The sequence below is a fragment of the Phasianus colchicus genome, chromosome Z (assembly GCF_987193195.1).
Source record: "Phasianus colchicus chromosome Z, bPhaCol1.hap1.1, whole genome shotgun sequence".
Lineage (NCBI taxonomy): Eukaryota > Metazoa > Chordata > Aves > Galliformes > Phasianidae > Phasianus > Phasianus colchicus.
The window spans coordinates 68639617-68661251 of NC_143476.1; the positions used below are offsets into that span (position 1 = coordinate 68639617).

The window sequence follows — 21635 nt, forward strand, 5'->3', positions numbered from 1 at the left end:
AGCCTGAAGTAGAGTCCGTACTACATCCTAAAATTTATATGCATGGAAAATGTAATGAAAAAGCAGACAATTAACTTTTTTTTTTTTTTTTTTTTTTTTTTTTTTTTTTTTTTTTTTACTTCTAGATCTAAAAGGAGAATAGGCAGAGTAATGGACTACATTTGGGTTGCTTCCCTGGAAACGAGGACTTAGTTACTTTTTGTCTTCTAAATCATTGACGTTAGCACCAGCAACCCAATCTCAAGTCCCAAGTGAATAAAAGGCAAGTGGAGTTGTGCCTGTGCCATTTGTTTGCTCACAAAAACCTGTGCTGACAGAACAATGGAGGATGCTATCCTCTCTTGAGAGTGCACCCCAAGGGCCACTTGCCTGCCACATACTGAGCATGGTTGTTAGCAATAGGATTAATTCTGCTTTGTTTCCTGTGTCAGCGTCTCAGTGTTTGCCTGGAATTGACACTGGCTGTTCTCAGCATTCCTCTGGAAGTCCTGAAAAGCCACATTAGCTGGAAGGTGCAAGGAGAAATGTGGGGAAGATCTGTTTGGAAGCCACAAAAGATCTTTACAAATGTATCCAAAACTTTATCTCTGTAAGCACTTCCAAGACCCTGTGCCTTGACCTCATCCTGATGTGTTCGTTGAGTAAGGTCTGAGCACATTCCTGCCCTTCTCTTATCTTCCTATGTCTTAGCTGGAAAGACAACTTGGCTGTACAGAATGGCCAGAGCAAAAGGCATCCTTTGTTTAGTCCTTGATGTGTCCATCTGGGGAAGCCAGGATTCCAAGGCAGGCTGTGACGCTTCCTTGCTGCAGCACTGCTAGTGTGAATGTCCTTTGAAATAACTGGGCAAAGCTGACTCTGAGGTTTGCGGTTAAAGGCTGATTCACAGCATTTTATACCTCCTTTGAGACCGACCTGGGCTACAGGTGCAGGTGTCTGAGAATGTGGCTATAGCAAACGTCCTATTCAACACTGATCACTCTGAGAAAATGGAAGGGACATGCACTCCTAGACAACAGATCTTGCAGATGTATGGTCACTAAACGGTGGGTGTTCTGACCTCCAGTTAAGGACATTTCAGTGCACAGTCTCTCTGGAGTTTCTGGGGAGCTCAAGCAGAGCTGTGCCTGCTGACGGTGTCTCTTCTTCTGAGGAAGTAGGGCAGCTCTTCACTGTCCCTGGCCTCAATCTGACACAACTTGCTGACCCATACTGTTTCTGCTGCTTCTCTGAAGAACTGATTTCCTGTACGGGTTCAGTGCTTTGAATTTGTTTTGTGATATGGTCTCTGTTTTGTGGGTCTTCGGATAGGCAGCAGCTGTGACTTGACTACTGTTTATCCCATAGCTCCCAGTCATCTTTACTGTTGCTTTATTTTTGTGACATTCAATGGCTCTCCTCTGTCTTGTATGCAAATCTTTTATTCTTTTGGTGTAGGGATTATTTTCTGTTTTGTTTGCTGAGCATCTTGTACAGCTCACTTGCTGAGGCACTGGGTTTCACTGTAGAGCGACAGTATTAACCATGATAATGAAGTATGAAGAATAAGCAGTACTCCAAAATGGAAGTATACTGCTTTTGAATCTTGAAGGAGAGAGCAATGACGTGAGAGAAGTAATTCCAGTCAAGCCCAAAGATATCATTCCCAAGGGAGAATGCATTCCACCAACGTGGCACTTGTTGCAAACTGGAGTATCATGATGATGAAAATAAACTTTGCAGCATGTCTTGGGTCACATCTCTGACGTTTGTGATTTGCCTAAGGTCAGGGTAACGCTACCCTCTCTTAACCCCTGGTTGTTTGTTCTCCCTCTCTTTGACTGTGGGGCTGGATTTTACCTCAGGACCCTAGATATCTCTTGGACACAAGCGATCTGCTCCATGGATGGATTTACTCTCTCTCGAGGGGCTGTAAGGGTTTGCCTTTTTCCAAAGGCTACGTAACTACTAACACACCCAAGCAAACCCAGCTCCCGATTCATTTTACTTTCCCCATTCTAAACATTCCCATTCGGATCACGAAACGAACAGAACAGGGCGCGGGCTGAAGGCACGGGGCAGCCGGCTTCACCTCCGTCCCGTGGGAGCGGCGGGGGCTGTGCGGCCCGGCCCCGGGGTGGTGCCGGCGGTGGGTCCCACCCCGCTCACCTGTGCGGGTCGGACGGCCGCGCTGCTCCCGTTCCAGCTCCAGCCCGCTCCTCGGAGGATGAACGTGCCGAGGCTGCCGGCAGAGCCCGGCAGGGAGGTGAGAAGAGAAGGGGCTCCTCGCTCCGGAGGGACGGGCTGGTTTGGGCCGGCGGGCAGCCTGCGGGTCTCCTGCGTCTGGGGAGCGGGGAGGTCAGAGCTGGCCGGTGCAGCGGGTCCAGGTGGAAGAGTGTCTGCCTGCTGCGGATGAAGCCTGGGCCCGTTCAGCGCAGCTCAGCTCGCGGGGAGTAGCGTTCAGCAGTGCTCCATGTGCAGAGCCAAATGCTTTAACCACCAGAGCCATATTTGCTGTGCAAATATTCCCATGCAACAATAAGTCAGTGGGGAACAGTTGTGTTATTGAAGTTGTAACAAGCGAGTAACAAGCTGATGATGAGGAAATGAAGTGTTGCTGGGGATCTTTTCAGTGGTGCTATGGGAACTGTGGATTGATCTTTTTGACTCTGAGTGCTGTGAAGTATGTGGTTCACTCCTACGCTTAAGCAAACCAAAGGGCTTGATGGAGAGCAGGAGACATCTAGGCTTCGTAAATGTGATGTGTTCACTGTTGCCCTACAAATTTTGCTTATAACTGCTGGCATCTGGCCAGCGTGCTGCCCAGAGTTCTGCTCCTTGAGGGAATTAACAATAACACATAATGGCAGTGCAAGCGACCAAAGCATGTATCTATGTTTCTATATGTTACTTTTCCTCCTCAGAGCCATAGGGTATCTGTGTCTCTCAAGAGTCTGCTGATCTGAAGTACAGTGCTGTGTTAGCCCATTTTAGGGAAAACAATTGCAGGTGTCTGTCTCCTGGAGGCAATCTGCATCTCTGAGGCAGCCTGTGGCTTGGGCTTATGTCCCTGTCAGCACCAAGGTGCAAAAGCCCAGGACTGCACATTTACTTGCCCCAGGGGAGAGAAACAGCTGCAGATGTGGGAAGGTGGGAAGTGCAACCCTGCCTCGCTTCTGCAGGAAGAGCTAGAGGTGAAGAGCGAAGGAGGGCCCCTGCCTTTCTGCACTCTGTGCCAAGCAGACTCAGGCTGCTAGTGGAAGGGCAAATGCTCCAGGGTGCCTCTTCAGCTCTGCTCCCTTGAGTGGCTTTGGTACTGGACTTGTCTGTGACTCAGTCTTCCCACTTGCAAAATATCCATCGGGCAAAGTATTCTATGTACTTATGGTGAAAACTGAGATAGCTGCTATAGTCCAAGCCAGTCAAATATGTTTGTGAAAGAAGACCAAATTTGCTTATAAGTTTTATCATCCCAGCAAAACCATTCAGTTTGAGCAGTACCTGCCTAAAAGGATATTACTGTAGTGTGATATTTATTCACAGCACTCATTGCATTTAGTACACAAACACAGAGTTTAGTATACAAACACATACAAACACATAATAAATTAAAAAAAAAAAAAAAAAAGCCACAGCATTATTTTTTCGAAGTTATGAAATAGAGGAGTTTGGAGCAGAGAAAAGAAATACAGGACTTGATTTTGCTTTCTAGATGAACTGGAAGAAACTATTTGCTTGCAGTGGGTTACTCATTTACATTGGTGTGAGAATCATCACACAATTGTGGACTGAAATATATATTCTGCTCTTCCTCAGGCAGAAGAAATAACCCTCATTCTTGTATTAAAATCTTCCTTTTTTTCAATTAACATCATTTCTTGTATTGTAAATGAGTAAAAGAATGAGGTAAGCATTTGGTAATCTGTTATTATAGAGCTGTGTTTTTTCTTTTTTTGGTTTGGTCAGTCATTGTTTTGTTTTGTTTTCACCAAAATAGAGGTATGCATAGAAGGTTTTCATTCTACCTACCATGATTTTTTCCTTATATCTATTTTGAGTTACAAACACAGCATGTGGTCTGACTAATTTAAATTAATGTTTAGGTATTTACTTTGCTCCCATATGGGCATGCATGTTAGTTTTTAGTGTAGTTTTCAAATCCATTCGACCAATATGAAAGGGCTGAGAAACTGTTGAGCCTCCTCAGAGCCCAGATTTTTTTTAGATATACAAGCTAATTTGTACCTTCTTAAACTGGTTTACAGTAAAAGAATGATGAACAGAGGTAACTGTCTTCAGAAGCTGGCTGTGAAGTACCAGATTTTCTGTAAAATGTGACCTCTGAAGTAGTATATTCTTACTGCAATGAACTCAGAGTTGCAGATGCTACTTTCAATAGTGCAAACGTAAGCTTACCAACCTACTTGTAGCACAGGGTTAATACCGAGGTCCAAGTGAAGCCTGTGACTGAATTTGGAAGGGATACAAAGTTTGGAGGAGTACATTTTCCTCATTATGGGGGGATTTGCAGGTGTAAATGCCATAGAGAGTGTGCATCTCTTGCTTTTTACTGGAAAAATAGACAAGGTTGTACAGATGTTCCGCTGACGTCTTCAAGAATCACTCATACATTTAAAGTCACCATGCTGAAATTAGTCCTGTAGGAAACTGTACAGTGTAAAATTTATTGTACAGTTGCAACTAAAACCAGTGAAGAATCTTGAATAGTGGAAAAATTGGTGCATATGCATATCGTCCAGTGACTGGATGCACTGGCTAAACGCTGAGGCCATATGAAATACATAATTCTGAGGGCAGAATCTGCATCAGTACCTTATCTGTCCCTGGTTGAATTAGCATATGCTATTTAGAGTAAAACCTTCCATGTTATTGGACATAAGTCAGGATAGGTAAGCCATAAGACATGGTACAAGGATGTATGTGTGTGTGTTATATGTTCCCTCTCTGCCCTGTTCAATAAATCTATGGCTGTCTTCTCACAGGCAAGATGCAGCAAAAGTAGCAATATTAGAGGAGAATCTGTAACCTGCCTCTCCACTTCTTCACCTGTTCTAGTTGTGGGGAATCATCCTATTCCTCTCCATCCACTTACTTTGCCTCACCCTCTGCTCATACTGATCATCACTTGCTTGTTCCATTCCTCAAAGTTCCTCCTGCTGTCAGATGAAGCAGCGACTCTCCTTTCTATTGCCTTTTGGCTGTCCATGTAGTTCTCTGTCCTGCAGCCTTCCTTCCTCTCAAGCATTCTGGCACTCTACACAGGGAATTTCATTCCTTCGGTGGTGATTCTTCCCCATTAGCCAAAAATCAGTAGAACAGAACAGGGAGAGCTACTCAACATTGCATTTAGTCAAAATTTTCCAGACATGTGACTTATGCTCTATTCCTATGATTAAATCTCTATTAAAAATATCTAAATATCATGCCCAGACAAAGGAAGTCCACATGAGAACGGGCAGGTGCCTGAAATGCTGTCTAAAATAAGTAGCAAAATTCTAACAGAGCTCAGTAAGAACAGTATAGAATGTTGAGCATTGGGAAGCTATGGAAACCTAAGTATTCCCTGTCTGATGAAATAAGTTAACAGTGAATCTTTCTGAAGAAATGGACTGGAAATATCTGAGAACACAATCTAGGATGTGATGTGACATCTTTGAAGTCAAAATACAGTTTACTCCCACATTCTTTTTTTATTAACTAAATCTCAACCTAAATAGCCAACAATTCTTAGGGGATTTTTTGGGACACTTCATTTACAGTGCATGTATGGATTTCATGTGGGATGATCCTGATTCTGTTCTAAATCTCTGGTATGACCCACAGCAAGTAATTCAGATGCTAACCTTGTGTTTCCCATTCATTAAAGAAAGGTTAGTTCTTCAGTATAGTAACACTAAAATGAGGAAGAACTACGATATACTGCAAAAAATAAACTTATTCCTCTCTTCATAAAACCAAGGAATCATTAAGGTTGGAAAAGACCTCTAAGATTATCTAGTCCAACCATCAGTCCATTCCCAACCATCAGCCCATGCTCACTGAGCCATGCCCCGCAGTACTATCTCTCCATGTTTCTTGAGCACTTCCAAGAATGGTGATTCCCCCACCTCCGCGGGCAGCCATTCCAGCACCTGACCATTCTTTCTGAGAAGAAATTTTTCCTAATATCCAACTTGAACCTCAACTGGTGCACCTTGAAGACATTCCCTCTTGTCTCATTACCTGGGAGAAGAGGTCAAACCCCAGCTCACTACAGCCTCCCTTCAGGAAGTTGTAGAGAGTGATAAGGTCTCTCCTGAGCCTTCACTTCTCCAGTCTGGACAATCACAGTTCCCTCAGCTGCTCCCCATAGGTCTGTGCTCCAGCCCTTCACAGCTTTGATGCTCTTCTCTGGACACACTCCAGGGCCTCAATGTCTTTCTTGTAGTGAGGGGCCCAAAAATGAACACAGTAGTCAAGATGTGGTCTCACCAGGGCTGAGCACATACGAGCAGTCACCTACTCCTGCTGACAACACTATTTTGATAATGCCAGCATGCCACTGGTCTTCTTGGCCACCTTGGGCACACTGTTGGCTCATGTTCAGCCATCTGTTAATTAGAACCTCCAGACCCTTTTCCTCCATGCAGCTTTCCAGTCACTCTACTACAAATCTGTAGCAATGAGTGGGGTTTCTGTGACCAAAGTGCAGGACCCAGCATGTGGTCTCGTTGAACCTCTGGCCTCAGCCCACCCATCCAGCCTATGGATTTTACAGGACATGCTCATCTGCGACTAAGTGTATTAGGCTCTGGTAGACTGAAAGATCTCACCCAGAAATGCAGCCTAAGCAGCAACAGCAGCTATACCAATGGGTTGGGGAATGAGGCATTGTTCTCTTTGTTTCACTCACAACCAAGCCTGGTTTCACACTGGGTGTCAAAGACAGCCGTCAGTAGGGCAGTGCCCTGCAAACATGCAGTATGTGCAGGACATGAGCCACAACTTTGTGAACTTAGACAACAAGTGGGGAAAAAACTACTGAGAGAAATGTGTTTACTAAGGCTGGCACAGACAGGGTCTCTCTGGTAAAGCTATAATTTGTCCTATAGGTTGCTAATCTCAGACTGGCCCTTGATGGATGACTGAGTGTTTGTATTGCCACAATGACCCATGGAATTGATTGGCACAAGCAGAAGATCAGAGGCATTTTGTCTGTGAAGCCATCACTCCTGTGGCAAGGAGTGAACTGGTCTCTGATCATCGCAGGACTGCTTTTGGAGCACCAGGAAGTGAAACGAAAAGCTTAGAGCATATTGTTCGGCATCACAGTACTTATACCAGTCATTCTTCATGTTTTTACTGTATTTACAATGCTTATTAAAAACTGGAGGGAGGAAGAATGACCAAATATCAAGAGGTGCTCCAAGGAGTGGAAAGATGTATACAGACATACTGTTCGGTAACTGGATGTTGGGTAAATGTTGTATTAGGCAGCAAGCATAGAGGCTGGATGACAGTACCAATTCTTGAAGGATTTATAAAGTGCCATGGAAAACAGAGGAGTTTAAACCAGAATGTAGCAAAGGCTTAAGAACCATGGTTAGCTTTACACCTTGTGTGCACTTTCATTGAGGTCAATGACACTTCACAGTAGAAAGCTGAGGAGGTGTGCAGATCCCCTCCAGACTGAGCCTGATGGTCTCTGGGACTGGATGCAGGGGTTGGTACTTACTGGGTATACGAGCTGAGGCTGCAGGGGCAGCTCTGAGCCCCGACTGAAAAGCAGCACTCACAGCTGTTGAGCAGTCCTGGCCTTCTTCCCACACCTGCGGTAGATACCGTGTGGCTCCGAGCTCCTACCTGCAGTCCCACAAAATACCTGACGTTTGCTTACCAAGCGCTAAGAGAAGTAAACGCAGTCGGATTTTTCTGTAGAAGCATTTTAGAGACCTTTCGCAAACGAAGCGAGCTGACGGAACGGGGTCGAGGGGACCGGACGGGGCCGAGAGAGCGCCGAGAGCCGCGGGGCGGCCCCAGAGGGGAGGGAGCGGCGGCCTCGCTCCGCCGGGCGGGCGCGGCGACGGCCGGGAGGCGTTGCGGGCGAGGTGGGCGCCGAACGAGCGGAGCGGCCGGGCAGAGCTGCAGGCTGGGCGGCGGCAGGGGGTGGCGCCACGGGCAGCGCGGCGCAGGGCGGCGGCCCCGCAGCCCGGGCGGGCGGCAGGTGGGAGCGGGCCGCGGCCGGCGGCGAGCGGGGCGGGGACGGGATGGGCTGCGCGCCCAGCATCCACGTCTCGCAGAGCGGTGTGATTTACTGCCGGGACTCGGACGAGTCCAATTCCCCCCACCAGACCACCACCATCTCGCAGGGTGCCGCCACGCTGCACGGCCTCTTCGTCAAGAGCGACGCGGCCGACTCCATCCCCGCCGTCCTCGCCTACCAGAGCCGGCAGCAGCCGCCGCCCTGCTCCGGCCCCCGCCGCAGGGAGCCCAGGGCGCCGCGCTGCTGCGGCATCGAGGCGGAGACCCAGACCGGCAGCGCCAGCCTCAAGGTGAGCGCCGAGCGGAGCGCGGTGGGAGAGCCGCTCCGGCGCTGGGGTGCAGCCGTCCCCGCTGACTCACCGCTCCCTGCCCGCCTGCAGAGCCCCGGGGCTGAGAGCTGCGCGGCCGGAGGGGAAGGGCTGCTCCCGGCGCTGCGGGGAGCGGGCGTCCGGGAGAGGTCCGCCGGGTTGGTCCCTCTTAGAGAACGCGCCTCCTGGATGCTGAGCTCTTCCATTCCTCTGTAGGTCGGAATGAGCTGTTGCCGTCCGCAGGAACTCAGCCGTCCCCATCCGCACGGCCGGCAGCCGCGGGTCTCCAGCAGCGGGCGGGCAGCGGCCGTCTGCCGGCTCCGTTCCGAGCCGGCGCGTCTGCGGCAGCTCGGTTCGGCGCCGCGCGGTGTGCGGGCGGGCAAGGCGCTGCTCCGGGATGCTGCATTGACTCACCGCGTGCTGCCGGCGTCGTGGGGCACTGGTTTCCCTGCGAGTTCCCTATAGGGGAATTCTAGGAAAACTAGGATTTAGGATTCTGTTTTGCAGCGACGCCCCGCTCCAAAACTTCTTCACAAAACAAGCGGTGTGATGATCGCAGAAGCACCCCAGGGTGCCCCTCCTCGCTCGTATTAATAAAGCCAGGTATCGTGCCGTAAAGTTGTTCTCTGGGATTAAATAGATTCTAGCACTCGGTTATAATTAAGAAATTAGGAGATTAGGTAAACTTAAAATGTACTCTGTAATTAAAAAAATAAATCAGAAAACACCTAATGAAAACGTAGGTCAGGTCACAGGAAAAAAAAAAAAAAAAAAAAAAAAAAAAAAAAAACAACCAAAGCAACTGAATCCACTTCAATCCACAAAGTAATAAATAAATAAATAAATAAATATATTTTTTTCTACTCACAGTGGGATGCTTCTTGAGATAAACCACAAATCTTTAAAATGCAGAATAAAATAGTTGTGCAAATTAGAAATTATTGCACATTCTTTAAGTTGAAATCTGGAAGGAGGTTCTGAAAGTGGTAATACCATTTTTTGTTCTTAGGGATTGTTTATACTTTGCTTACATTTTTTCTGTTACACCATGTGCTCTTGTAAGCAAATGTACTTGTCAGCTTTCTAGTTGTCAGAAGTGAGCGTATTTCAGATATGTTCTTTCAGTGTACTTCAGTTTCTCAGCTTTGTAATTGGCACCCAAATGTCACTGCTTCAGCATTTTGCACAAGTGTGGGGACCAATGCTCAGGGAGATGGTGCTTCCATTCAGTTAAGAACTGCTCACAGTGCAGTGACACAGTGGAAATGTTTCCATCTTACATGCATTAAAATCTGTAAAATATTTTTCGTCATTGTAAAACCAAGTCAGAGCTCCCCATTTTTGCCACCATTCCTTCCACTATTTCCTCTGGGACAATATGTTCTCTTGTGACCAAAATGAGGTCCAAATATTACAGAACTATCACAAAGGCAAAGTAATATTTGGTATCTGGCTATAAAAAACAAAAGAGCACGGAAATACTGTTCTTCAATTAGGTTACAAAATTTACTAACATTTGAAGAAGTTTTCTTTATTTTGGTAGAGAATATGTGTCTAGGAATACCTGAGGGCTTCAGCTGCTACAGAGTTCGACTGCACATATTGGCAGGGTTGAAATGTCATCTAACAGTTTAGGCAAGGAAACAAAGACAGAGGTCAGAAGGCTGGTAGATGTATGGCAAATTGATATAATATTCCAGTTGTGTAACTGATCACCCCACTTAAGCTATGCTACTTCATCTGTCTGCATTTTCTGCTCTAAACTGTTCCCTAGTTGTTTACACAGTCGAGTATTGCATTATTTGCATTTGAACTTATATTTATAGAATGTTTTAAAACTGGTCCACATCTCAGTATCAATCTGGCACTGAAAGAAATCAACTCATAATGATGTCAACTCACAAACAAAACCAGAACGTATCACTTTTCTCTTACAATGTCTTGCCAAAACTTTAGATTTTACTTTAATTCTTTATAATTTGTTCTTGCTGGGGAGAGATCTGTGTTAGAAAGATAATCTGTTTTGTTCTTCTTTCTTTCATTAAAAAGTTCTGAGTTGTTCCAGCCATTCAGATGTGTTGGTTGCATCCTGCTTATAAGGTTATGAGTAGTCATTTCATATTTCTAGCATGAGTGCGTTGCTTTGTGGATCTCAGAACCTTACTAACCAACACCTACAGATCAGCTGACAGAGAAGTTAAGGGGACTTGCTGAGTATTATAGATGATAGAGATGATAGATTGTGTAAAATGAGTCTGCATCATAATAGGAAACAGGACTCCTAGTTTGAGGCTCCCAATCATATGCTATACTATTAAAATATTTACACTCAAGCACTGAAGTGAAAAACTGCCATTTCTTGCCCATGTTTAATTCTTAATAAAACACACACTTTATGTATTAGCTATGGCCAACTGATAATTACAGTTTACTCACCGCAGACAGTAGATGCAGTCTTCTGTGATGAGTTGACTGCAACACCAAATCCTACTTGTAAACAATGCAAACAGTCTCGTGGCAGCAAACTATTAACATCTCAAACCTTTCATTGGCCTTTATAAAGATACGATGCACTTAATTTGCTTAATTGAAGGCTAACATTGAATATGAGATGATACTGGGTGAATAATAGCTGCTTGATCCATTGTCTAAATATCACCAGTTTTCAAGTGCAAATATACCAGCTGTTCAGCAAGAAGAAAAGGCTTCTTGGACATTTCTTTGGTGATTTGAAAAGATAACTAAGTATTTCCACTGTAGGACTTAAAGAATGCAAATGCATATTTTTATTATGGCCAATACCATATTGAGATCTTGAGCAAAAGTTTGTGGGTGGATGGACACTTCTTGCACACAGTAGTACTTAAGCATTGGCCAGAGGACTACAAGAACAAACAAGCTTTACAGCTCTTATCACTAAAACATAGCAACAGATGGGAAAGCAAAACAAACAAACAACTTCACAGTCTTTCATTGATTGATTACTTTATCCTCTTCTTGAAATGACAGGAAGTTTCTTTGTGGAAGAGAAAAATGTGTTTATAAACCTCCAAAGCTTTGACAATTTTCAAGCATTTCCGTATTAAAACAGAAGCAAAGCTCAGGAATAATAAGAAATGAAATGGACCAGTATCTCTAATATTAGTTCATGAGAGGAGACCTTATTGCTCTCTTCCAGTATCTGAAAGGTGCTTACAGCAGGAGCGGGTTTGGTCTCTTCTCACTGGTGACAGGTGACAGGACGAGGGGAAATGGCCTCAAGTTGTGCCAGGGTAAGTTTAGATTGGGTATCAGGAAACACTTCTTTACAGAAAGGGTTGTTAAGCACTGGAATAGGCTCCCCAGGGAGGTGGTTGAGTCACCATCCCTGGATGTGTTTAAAAACCATTTGGATCTGGTGCTCAGGGACATGATTTAGCGGAGGGTTGTTAGAGTTAGGGCAGTATGGTTAGGTTGAGGTTGGACACAATGATCTCTAAGGTCTTTTTCAACCTGAACAATTCTATGATTCTATGACTCTGTTAAGTTCTGATGTAGAAGCACGGAGAAGATGATCCTCCTCAATATATCAAGCGCCTAGCTTTTCTGGTTTACTTATTTATGTTTTTATTTTATTGGGAATATCAGAAATGATGCAGCTGTCGGTTACAAATCTGAGGACGTCAGAGTGCTATGGAGAGTACTGAGAAACCCAGGTACAGAGAGTGCTGTCCCAAGGTCCACAGGCCCTGGGTAAATGCAGCCCTGTGCACTGCCTTGATCTAAACAGAAGTATCATGTCCAACCATGCAAAAAGTCTATACTGCACTGCCGGCACTTCTTGTTCTGTTTAAACAGTACTACTGCGTAACTACTGGCTGGTAGTACATTCTGTAGAACATGGGACATGTTAGACACAGGGTAAGCTTAAAAAACAAAGCTCTAGACAACACAAGGAGAAGCTGTCCTGCTCTGTGACTCAGTGTGACAATCAGTTCACAACTTGATTTGACATCTAAGACATCATAGTTCTCTTGAACATACTGTGGGACTGCAGAGCTGGGAAATGAAAATTAGGAGCAATCCGAGAAGTGTTGGTATATTGAAGCTATGAGACAGTGCAGGCTATTTTCAATTTAGCCCAGCTGGTCTGTGAGAGGTGCTGGCTGGAACAACTCTTGCCATAAAAAAGGTTGCTAGTTGAAAAGTGCTTTTCTTGGACTACGCCCAGACTTCCTATTATCAGCACACTGAAGCGACTTTTGCAAAGATTTGCTGCTCCATATTTGACCTTTTCCTATTCCTTCTTAACAAGTGCTATAGTTGTTCTCTTACACACTGACAGTGGAAGTGGGTAGGTTGAAGTGTTACAGAATGGAGAAAACAGTGTCATCAGAAAATAATAAGCTGCTTGGCAAAGGAAAAAGAGCAGTCTGATAGGTTAAATTTTCTTGGCATTGAGTCACACAACATTCTGGACTTCCAGAACTATTCTAGGTGATAGACATTTCTCTCATTTCATATAAAGCATGCCTGTTTTTTGTTTCTTTGTTTCCTTTTTCCTTAGCTGGTATAGGAAATGTGTTGTAAAACTGTAAGAGATCAATTTGACTCAATCATTTGGACACGGAATCAACAGTCATCTCAGGATGACTGCACCCCCATAAGTCTTTCAGAGCCCAAAGTAACCAAGTAATAGTAGCACCTGTTTCCTACTTTGTACCATTTGCTATGTGCAAAATGAGACTCTGGGGCTTTATTGTTTGAGGAGCCTGATTTGGATCATTTGTCAATTTCTAATTCTCCTTGACAGCACTGAATGCAGAGAAGAGGGATTTCAAACTGACCGCACAGGTGAAAGAAATAACGCACTGAGACGTTATGCAGTACATCCTGAGAATAATGCATGTTCTTGGGATGTAGAAGGTAACTTGAATCCCCGCAGTTGATAATATCTTTCAATTTCTGTGTGCTTTATAATTGCTAGAGTGTTATACAGAAAATGGGTGCATCATTTCCCCTCTTCTCTCCTTGAGGAGAGGAATAACCTGGCAAGCTATATACTAACAGTGGTGGATTGGTTTAGAAAGTGAAGTAACTCAGCAGTTTAGGCTGTACAACTAAACTTCACACCTGCTCTCCAGATACTCTTACCCAGAGCAAATTTGCCAAACAGCTAACATAAACCCTTTCTCACAGGTGGCTTCTCTACATCCATCATCAGTTTGCCCTATTGCTGTAGTGTTGAGGTGCCAGACTCTCAGCTGTGCTTAATCCTCTTGAGGGCCTTTCAAATTCTCTGTGTTTTATTTCAGGCAGGTTGCTGTACCTCTTCCAGTCCCACGGGTATGAGTGGTCCTAGATCAGGTAGCTGCACACTCAGCGGAATAAGAATTGGTGAGAGTGAGTAGTGAAGCAGATGCAATGTGGAGCCAGGAGTGAAAAAGCAGCCATGCTTTGGGCTACATTTTCCTCTGATGTCACCTGCGGTGCTGCCAGATTTCAGGGTATTTTATTTTTGTAGACCATTCTCTGCTTGTATTTCCTGGCTACCTGTTGATCTCCTTTCCCAAAGGCTCAGTTCTGTCTCAGTAACAGGCTTATTTAGCGAAGACCAAAGTGAAGAATGCACGTAATATGTGAACCTTGTAGGTGTTTCTTTAATGTACGTGCAACTTTTCTGAAATTTCCTTTGACGAAGGCTCTATGTACCTGTGTGGTTGCTAGGAGATAGCATGTGAAGTGTTTTGTAGTGTAGCAGAGTTTGCCTCTTTGGGGGGATTGTTGTCACGGTAACCAAGGCCTAGAATTTTCTGGACTTCAAAATAAGTCAATGGTAGCAAGGTTGTGGCTTCAGAAAATCAACTGTCGCCTTTACGGATGCATAAATAAACACAGAGCGCATTGCGGTATGCAGCATGTGTGTTTAAAGTGCACTGTGTTGTGGTCGAGGACATAAGTTTGCAGCAGTGAGTGCTACACAGCGATCTCTTGTGCGTTGCTGTCTCCCTCTGGCCCAGTTCAGGAGCTGCATTTGTAGCCCAGCAAGACACCTGTCCTGCAGGGCCGCAGCAGCTGGCTGTGCCTCACTGCTCTGTGGGATGGTGTTTGGGGGCAGTTCTTATAGGCTATGAAGTACAGTGTGCTCATTTTGTAGGAGCTCCCGCTTCTCCCCAAAACACCGCGGTGCTGTGGGCTTCTGGACCTCGAGCCACCTTTGCTTCTGGGTGAGGGAAAGGCAAGATATTATCTCTGAGTGAGTCAGAACGCTGCACAACCTTTGGAGGTACTGCCTCGTGCAGGTAACTCTTCACATGAGAAAAACAGCTGGACCAGCTCATGTTCCCTCACAGGTCAACCACTTGTGTCAGCCACTTCTTCAGCCTTCTGCATCCACTTATTCATACACTTCTTTCTCATCCATATTGACAGCAGTAAAAAAAAAAAAATGCATTAATGATATTCTGTTCCTTTAGGTTACCTCTGTTTCTGTTAAAAGAGGATTACTCTGGAAAACTGATCAAAAAGAATCCTATGCACCTCAACCTATTGATTTGCCCATCAGGTGTCAAATATTTTATATTTTCAATATAGAAGTAGAACTAAGAACTCATTGCAACCCGTTAGCTAAAAGGTGCTACTTTAGAGGCAGTCTCAAGTATGAAACTCTTGATAGTAATTTGAGTTATTCCTTTGAAAATACAAAACCAATTTTGTAGATTCACAATTTGTTGATTTCTTGCCCTGGATTCCTATTGCCTCTTAAAATGACAGCATTCTTTCTAAGGGGGAATGGGAAAATCAGGTCAGAATCAGGTGGTTTCATAGCATGGAAGGGAGGAGCAGAAGTTGCAGAGATATTGGCCGCTACGACTGCACGCCAAGCAGGTCCACAGGGATTCCACAGAACCACTGTCTCTTCCTGGTTCCTGTGAGTTTACAGTGTGTGATCATGTGCATAAATATTACAAAATTATATTTAAATGAGAAATCCAAAGAAGTGGCTGTTAATTGAGAGACTGTGCATTGGCAGAGTCTGTAATGTCCACCGCAAGGTAGGGGAATGAGATGAAATGGGCAGACGGGAGCTTTGAAGCACTGTAGCTATTGCAAAGCAAGCTATTGAACAGCTATTTATAAGCCTAGGACAAACTGTGCTCATAGCCAGTTTGCATGTGGAGCTGTAACCTGTTAGATTTAATTACAACTTATTTATTTTTGGAGGAGTGGTGTCTGACTTCCTTCTTATTTTACAGCCATTTTAATGAAAATATTGGTATACTTACCAGTGGCACATGGTTTATACTATTAAAAAATAAGCTTAGTTTAATGTGCAATTGGGCATGAGACCTATTAACTTCGGAGCTGCTTCCAGTACTCCTTTTTCCCTTTCTTTGGAGTCAACAATTTGGCTACAGGAGCAGCAGAAAAGCTTTCTGTTTCCCCCATTACTGGAGTAGATGGCTTTTGGAAGGCACTGTGAACTTGAAAGTTGTCAACAGTCGTTCTTGTCTTGTAGTTATGTTTAGTAATCATTGCATCTGATCAAAGACCACAACTCAGCAAGGCACTGTGGGGCCTGAAAACCAAGGAATCTCTTTTAGAAGAGGAGAAAAATGGAACTTAAAATTTCCTGTTCATTTTCAAAGTGAAGCAGATTTCTTTTGAAACTGACAGAAACTTTCCTCAAGGTTGGTGATAATATGGCAGTTAGGCTACCTTCTGGAGAACAGACACTCAGGTTCAGTCCTCTGATTTCAAAGAATATGTCTCCTGCCTCCTGAAGTGCTGACAGTCGTGGACTTCTCCTTCTGTATGGCTGAGACAGCTTCCCTGAAATCCACCATTTGCAAAGAATTCTGTCCTGCTTACCCACTCGTGTCACAAAGAAAAGAGTTACCTAAGCAGTTGCTTGATTACTTTGGAAAATAACACAGACTTTCAGGAGAAAGTGTTATGTTTTATCTCAGAATAAAACTGTTCAGATGCATTAAATAGTTAAGGGTGTGTTTATGTGCTGAACTGTGTTGTGACTTGTGGAACCAGTGAGTTAATTGATGAAGGGCACATTTCTGCAGCCTATCTTCAAGCTACTTCTCTTTACTTCGGAGAACACAGTGAAGAAAACCATGATGACCAAAAGTCTCAGAAGGTCCAGATTCCTATGTTCTTGCAGACTTGGTGAGGTGGGGACTCACAGAGGCAGTACTGAGCAGGATACAACAGCATCCAGTGAGCACTGCTTTTTAAGGAGACTGAAGGACATGCTTGATTGTCTTTGCTCCGGGGAGGGGTTCATAGAATCACGGAATGGTTTGGGTTGGAAGGGACCTTTAAGATCATCTAATTCCAACACCCTGCTGTAGGCAGGGACACCTCCATCTAGACCAGGTTGCTCAAAGCCCCATCCAGCCTGGCCTTGAATGCTTCCAGGGAGGGGGCATACACAGGCTCACTGTTCCAGCGTGTCACCACCCTCATAGAAAAGAATTCCTTCCTGATATCTACTCTAAATCTACCCTCTTCCAGTTCAAAACCATTTCTCCTCATCCTCTCACTATATGCCCTTATGAAATGCCCCTCTTCAGCTTTTCTTCAGGTACTGGAAGGCCACTATAGGGTCCCCATGGATTCTTCTCTTCCCCAGGCTGAAGAATCCAACACTCTCAGCCTGTCCTCATAGGAGGGGTGCTCCTGTGCTCATCTTCATGGCCCTCCTCCGGACCCATTCCAACAGCTCCATGTTCTTCTTGTATTGGGGGCTTCAGAACTGGACACAGTACTTCAGGTGGGATCTCACAAGAACAAAGTAGTGGGGCAGCTCCCTCGACCTGCTGGGTTGGAGGCACAGAAAGTTCAGCAGAATACTACCGAGCACAAGAGTCCAGTGGGTGCTTGGAGGAGAGATGGTGAAGACTTTTTTTTTTGCCTAAGTATATACGAGTAATGACAAATGACAGCTCTTGGGCTGCCCAGACCTCAGAGTTGGAGGATTAGGAGTGAGGAAGCACATACTTTCCATCTGCGACCAAGGAAACTGTAAAGAACAGCTGTAATAGCTCAGTGTTCATAAATCCACAGGGCCTGAGGGGGTTCGCCCCAGAGAACTGAAGGAATTAGTGGATGTTACAGCTGAAACCCTTTTTACATTTCCTGAAAGCTGTGGGAGTCTGGGGAGGTCCCTGTGGCTGGAAGGTAGCAAGCATTATACCCAGCTTCAAAAGACTGTGAGAGAAGATCCAGAAAATTACAGACCTGTCAGTCCAACAACTGTGTCTGGGAAAGTTATGGAGAAGACTGTCCTGGAAGATATTGAAAGCCATTCAAAGAACAAAACTATTATCAGATGTAGCCAACATGGGTTAGTGAAGGGAAAACCCTACCTCAGTAATCTGATCTTCTGTGATGAGGTCTCCCACATAGTGGATGAAGGGAGGCAGCAGGTGTTCTCTTTCTGGGTTTTAGTAAGGCCTTTGATATTTTCCTCACAGCCTCCTTCAGCGGGACAAACTGACCCACTGTGAGATTTGTTCATCTTGCCTTGGGTGATAAAGTAGCTTGACGGCAGAGCATGAAGGACTAATATGGGGAGTACTGAATGCGGGCTACATCTGGTTGGCTGGTTGGCTGACAGTTACCAGCTGTGTCTGGTGTTCATTCTAAGGCCTGTCCTGTTGTACATTTCAATGATTTGTGTGCAAGAATGGAGTGCACCTTAAGCAAGTTTGCTGATGACACTGAACTGGGAGGGGCTGTTGCCTCCGTGTAGGGAGGAGAGGCCTTGTAGAGGGATCCAGAGACATTGGAGCATTGGATAATCATCATAAGCATTGTGGATGCTGCTCTACCTGGGGCAGAGTAATGCAGTACACAGGCACAAATGGGAAACTAATGGCTCAGGAGGAGGGGACCTGACAGTGCTGGTACCAGCAGCTCAGCCTGAGCCAGCGGTATGCCCTGGCAGCCAAGAGGCAAACAGCATCTTGGAGTGCATTAACACAGCACAACCATGTGGTCAAAAGAGGTGACTCTCACTGTGTTCAATATTGGTGCGGTCTCACCTTGAATACTGTGTGCAATTCTGGGCTCCACAGTATGATAAGGGTGTTAAGGTCCTTGAAAATGTCCAGAGGCAATAAAGCTGGTAACTGGACTAGAAGACATGAAACATTTCCTAGTGCGGTGACTGCACCTCATGGATGTTAGTGTTCAAGAGGCATTTGGACAGTGCTGTCAATAAATGCTGTAATTTTTAATTAGCCCTGACGTGGTCAGGCAGTTGGACTTGATATCTTTGAAGACCACTTCCAGCTACTCCATTCTGTTCCATTCCATTCCATGCAAAGCAGGACGTAATTGTTCAAAAGAAAATCCATACATCTGCAGCATTTGTGGAAGGACCATCTTTTACAGAAAAGGCCTGGATTTAGACATAAGACAGGGGTAGTGGGGCTGCAGAAGTATATGGGAAGGAAAAGATTTTGGGGAAAAGATTTTTCCTGGTGTCATTGATTGCTGATGACACGTAGAAGTCCTGAAGATGTCTGAATTTAGATCTTCTCATACAAATCTTATATTAAATCTTATTCTCATACAAATCTCATACAAAACTACAGGAATGTAGTTTGCAGCTCACTGCTGAGAAGTTTGTTTTATAGTGGTCGTCTTGAAAAAGCTACTTCTGAACTTTTATTGTGGTATTCTTAAGATATTTCTAAAGCCATTCAGTTACACATCTGTTTCACTGCAACAGGGAATTCATAGATGGGTTCACTGTTGCCTGAAGTCACCTAAATAGTCTGGGCTTTTTCTGTGTTTTTATTTTTCCTCCTCCACAATGATATAGGGCTAATAAATCCATGTCATCTTATATTTGAGAACAAGACAAAAGTATATTTATCCAGACAAGTTGGAGGATTCTGAACAGTCTGTTTGGAAGATGTGCATTCTTGAAAGTAAAGTCTTTTTCAAAGTATTTTTTCACTGGAGTACTGCTCCAAGCAGACCATCCTGCTTTACAGTAGTGTTGCACCTGGGGGATACCTGGGGGAAAAGTGCTGGTAGCTCAACCACTGCTTTTACAGGAAAAGCAGCTTACTGCAAGCTCTTGTTGACCTAAAGAGAGCTTGACAAAAAGGAAAAAAAAGGAAAGAAAATAAACAAGTCAGGCATAAGGATGAAACTTGTAAATATGGAGATACTTCTGGTATAAGTTTGTGAAATTACTCCTGTGCTCTAGCATGAAGGGTTAACACAACCTTTCAGCTCTGTGGGAATGAATTTGATGTTAGTGTCAGCTTTTCTTTTAAAAGTGACTTTGTATTAACATCACTTTATCTGGTGCAATATTTTTTCCTGATGCATTCTGTTCATTTTAGTGACAGAGCTACATTTTACTATGCTTGTCCTTCAGGTGAACTTGAGAAACAGAACTTGTTTACTGCAGGATTAGTTGAATTGTTCTCATTTCAAAAAGATATTTTTTTCTAATGCAGTTGAAAACAATAGGTTTGATAAATATTGTTAAGGTCACAGGCTGGAGGCAAGCAAGATATGTGCCAATTTTAAAATACACTTAGAATTTCATAATTGTAAGTTAGATTCTAGGCATTCTGGTTTTAGAATTGTCAGATTTCTTTCAGGCAGGCAGCAAGCTTAGTTGTTTAACTGAAGTACTCAGGTGTGAAGCCAGATGCTTAAGTCAAATATCTTAACATTAGCAATAAAATAAAAACTAGAGAGCTGACCAATGTTACATTCAACTGTAAAGTGTGAGGATATTCTAGGGCCTCTAGTAAGATCCTGCAATGGATTATGTCTGTGTGATGCCCTTGGATCCTCATTAATTTATGTGAAACAGATTTCTGTATTTCTCTGTGTTCCTGGATTTTGCCATAATAATTAACAGTTTGTCCAGGCATATCCTTACAGAGTTAAGAGGGGAAAAAAAAAAAAAAAAAAAGCAGGTGAAACTCTTAAAAATAGTTCAAACCAACAGTTTTAGCCTTCAGGCTTAAATTTGTTTCTTTCCTACTCTATCAACTTGGAAGATTCCTTTGTTGTCTCTTTGCAGATATGTGTTAACTGGAACAGCTGATACACACGTAGATCTTTTTTGGCCCTCTGGCATTTCAGTGGCTTAGGGACTATCCATATAGTTCAAAGAGTTCAGTAATGAATCATCTTCAAAGGAGAGAATCTTTTTCATGGGTTCCACCAAATTTATACAAGAGACTATTTTTAGATCAAGGACCTTTTTTTTTATTATTTTATTATTTTATTATTTTTTACCCTTAGGACTTAAAGGCATCTGTGGCCTTGCATAAGATTTGAAAAATCTGCTGTTCTGAAAGTGGGTTCTTCAGGGCTATCCTTTCATGTTCCCATTATTGCATTATTGTTATTTTTTGTTTAATTGCAAATAGTCAGCAGATAGCTTAAAATTGTGAAGGGCTCTGTATTTCTATAGCTTACATGTAAACCAGAGAAGGCTGGTTCACTGTACTGTGACAGGATGGTGCTTAATTACCATGCTCATCTTTATTCTCTGATGTCAGTAAATGATGCAGTTTATCTGTCCAAGCCCAAGATACACTTGTGTTTACAACTTTATGATACACATATGGTTTTGGAATATAGTTTGTTAAATATCAAGTCAGTAAAGAGTATCTTCAACATATTCTTGTTTTATTTTTGAATGTAAGTAGTATAGTTGTACAGGATCTGCTGGGACAAAATGGAGGAAAGTGCAAGCAATTTTCTGTCATTTGCAAGGTGTTTCATCTGTGTAACCAATGTTTTGAAAGGATAGTAGTGGTATATAGGATCACAGAATCACCAAGGTTGGAAAAGACCTCCAAGATCATCCCATCCAACCATCCATCACAATTATTTCCTGCTAAACCATGTCCCTCAGTACAACATATAAATGTTTCTTGAATACCCCCAGGGACAGTCATTTTTGAGTTTGAGTAAGAACAAGCTATCCTTACAAGATACTGTGGTCAGGCACATTTAGGAATACTTGAATGGTAAGGTAGATGGCCATGAACTTCAGCATAGGAAGTTCCACAACAGAATGCGAAGGAACTTCTTCACATTGAGGGT

At 43.9% G+C, this 21635-nt stretch overlaps 1 protein-coding gene across 6 annotated transcripts in view; it reads left to right on the forward strand.

Annotated features, from left to right (window-relative positions):
* The first annotated feature begins 2066 nt into the window (after positions 1 to 2066).
* PDE8B (phosphodiesterase 8B) overlaps positions 2067 to 21635 on the forward strand; it is a 79549-nt gene continuing 59980 nt past the window's right edge. For 2 of the 6 annotated variants that reach the window (XM_090132693.1, XM_090132694.1), the window contains exon 1: positions 2067 to 2245. In XM_090132693.1, coding sequence (XP_089988819.1) covers positions 2207 to 2245 — 39 coding nt within the window. In that variant the 5' untranslated portion in view covers positions 2067 to 2206. Of the gene's footprint in view, positions 2246 to 8183; positions 8532 to 14277; positions 14438 to 14685; positions 14831 to 21635 lie in introns of those variants that run through there. The other 4 variants (XM_090132696.1, XM_031610151.2, XM_090132695.1 and 1 more) reach the window with 3 other exon arrangements.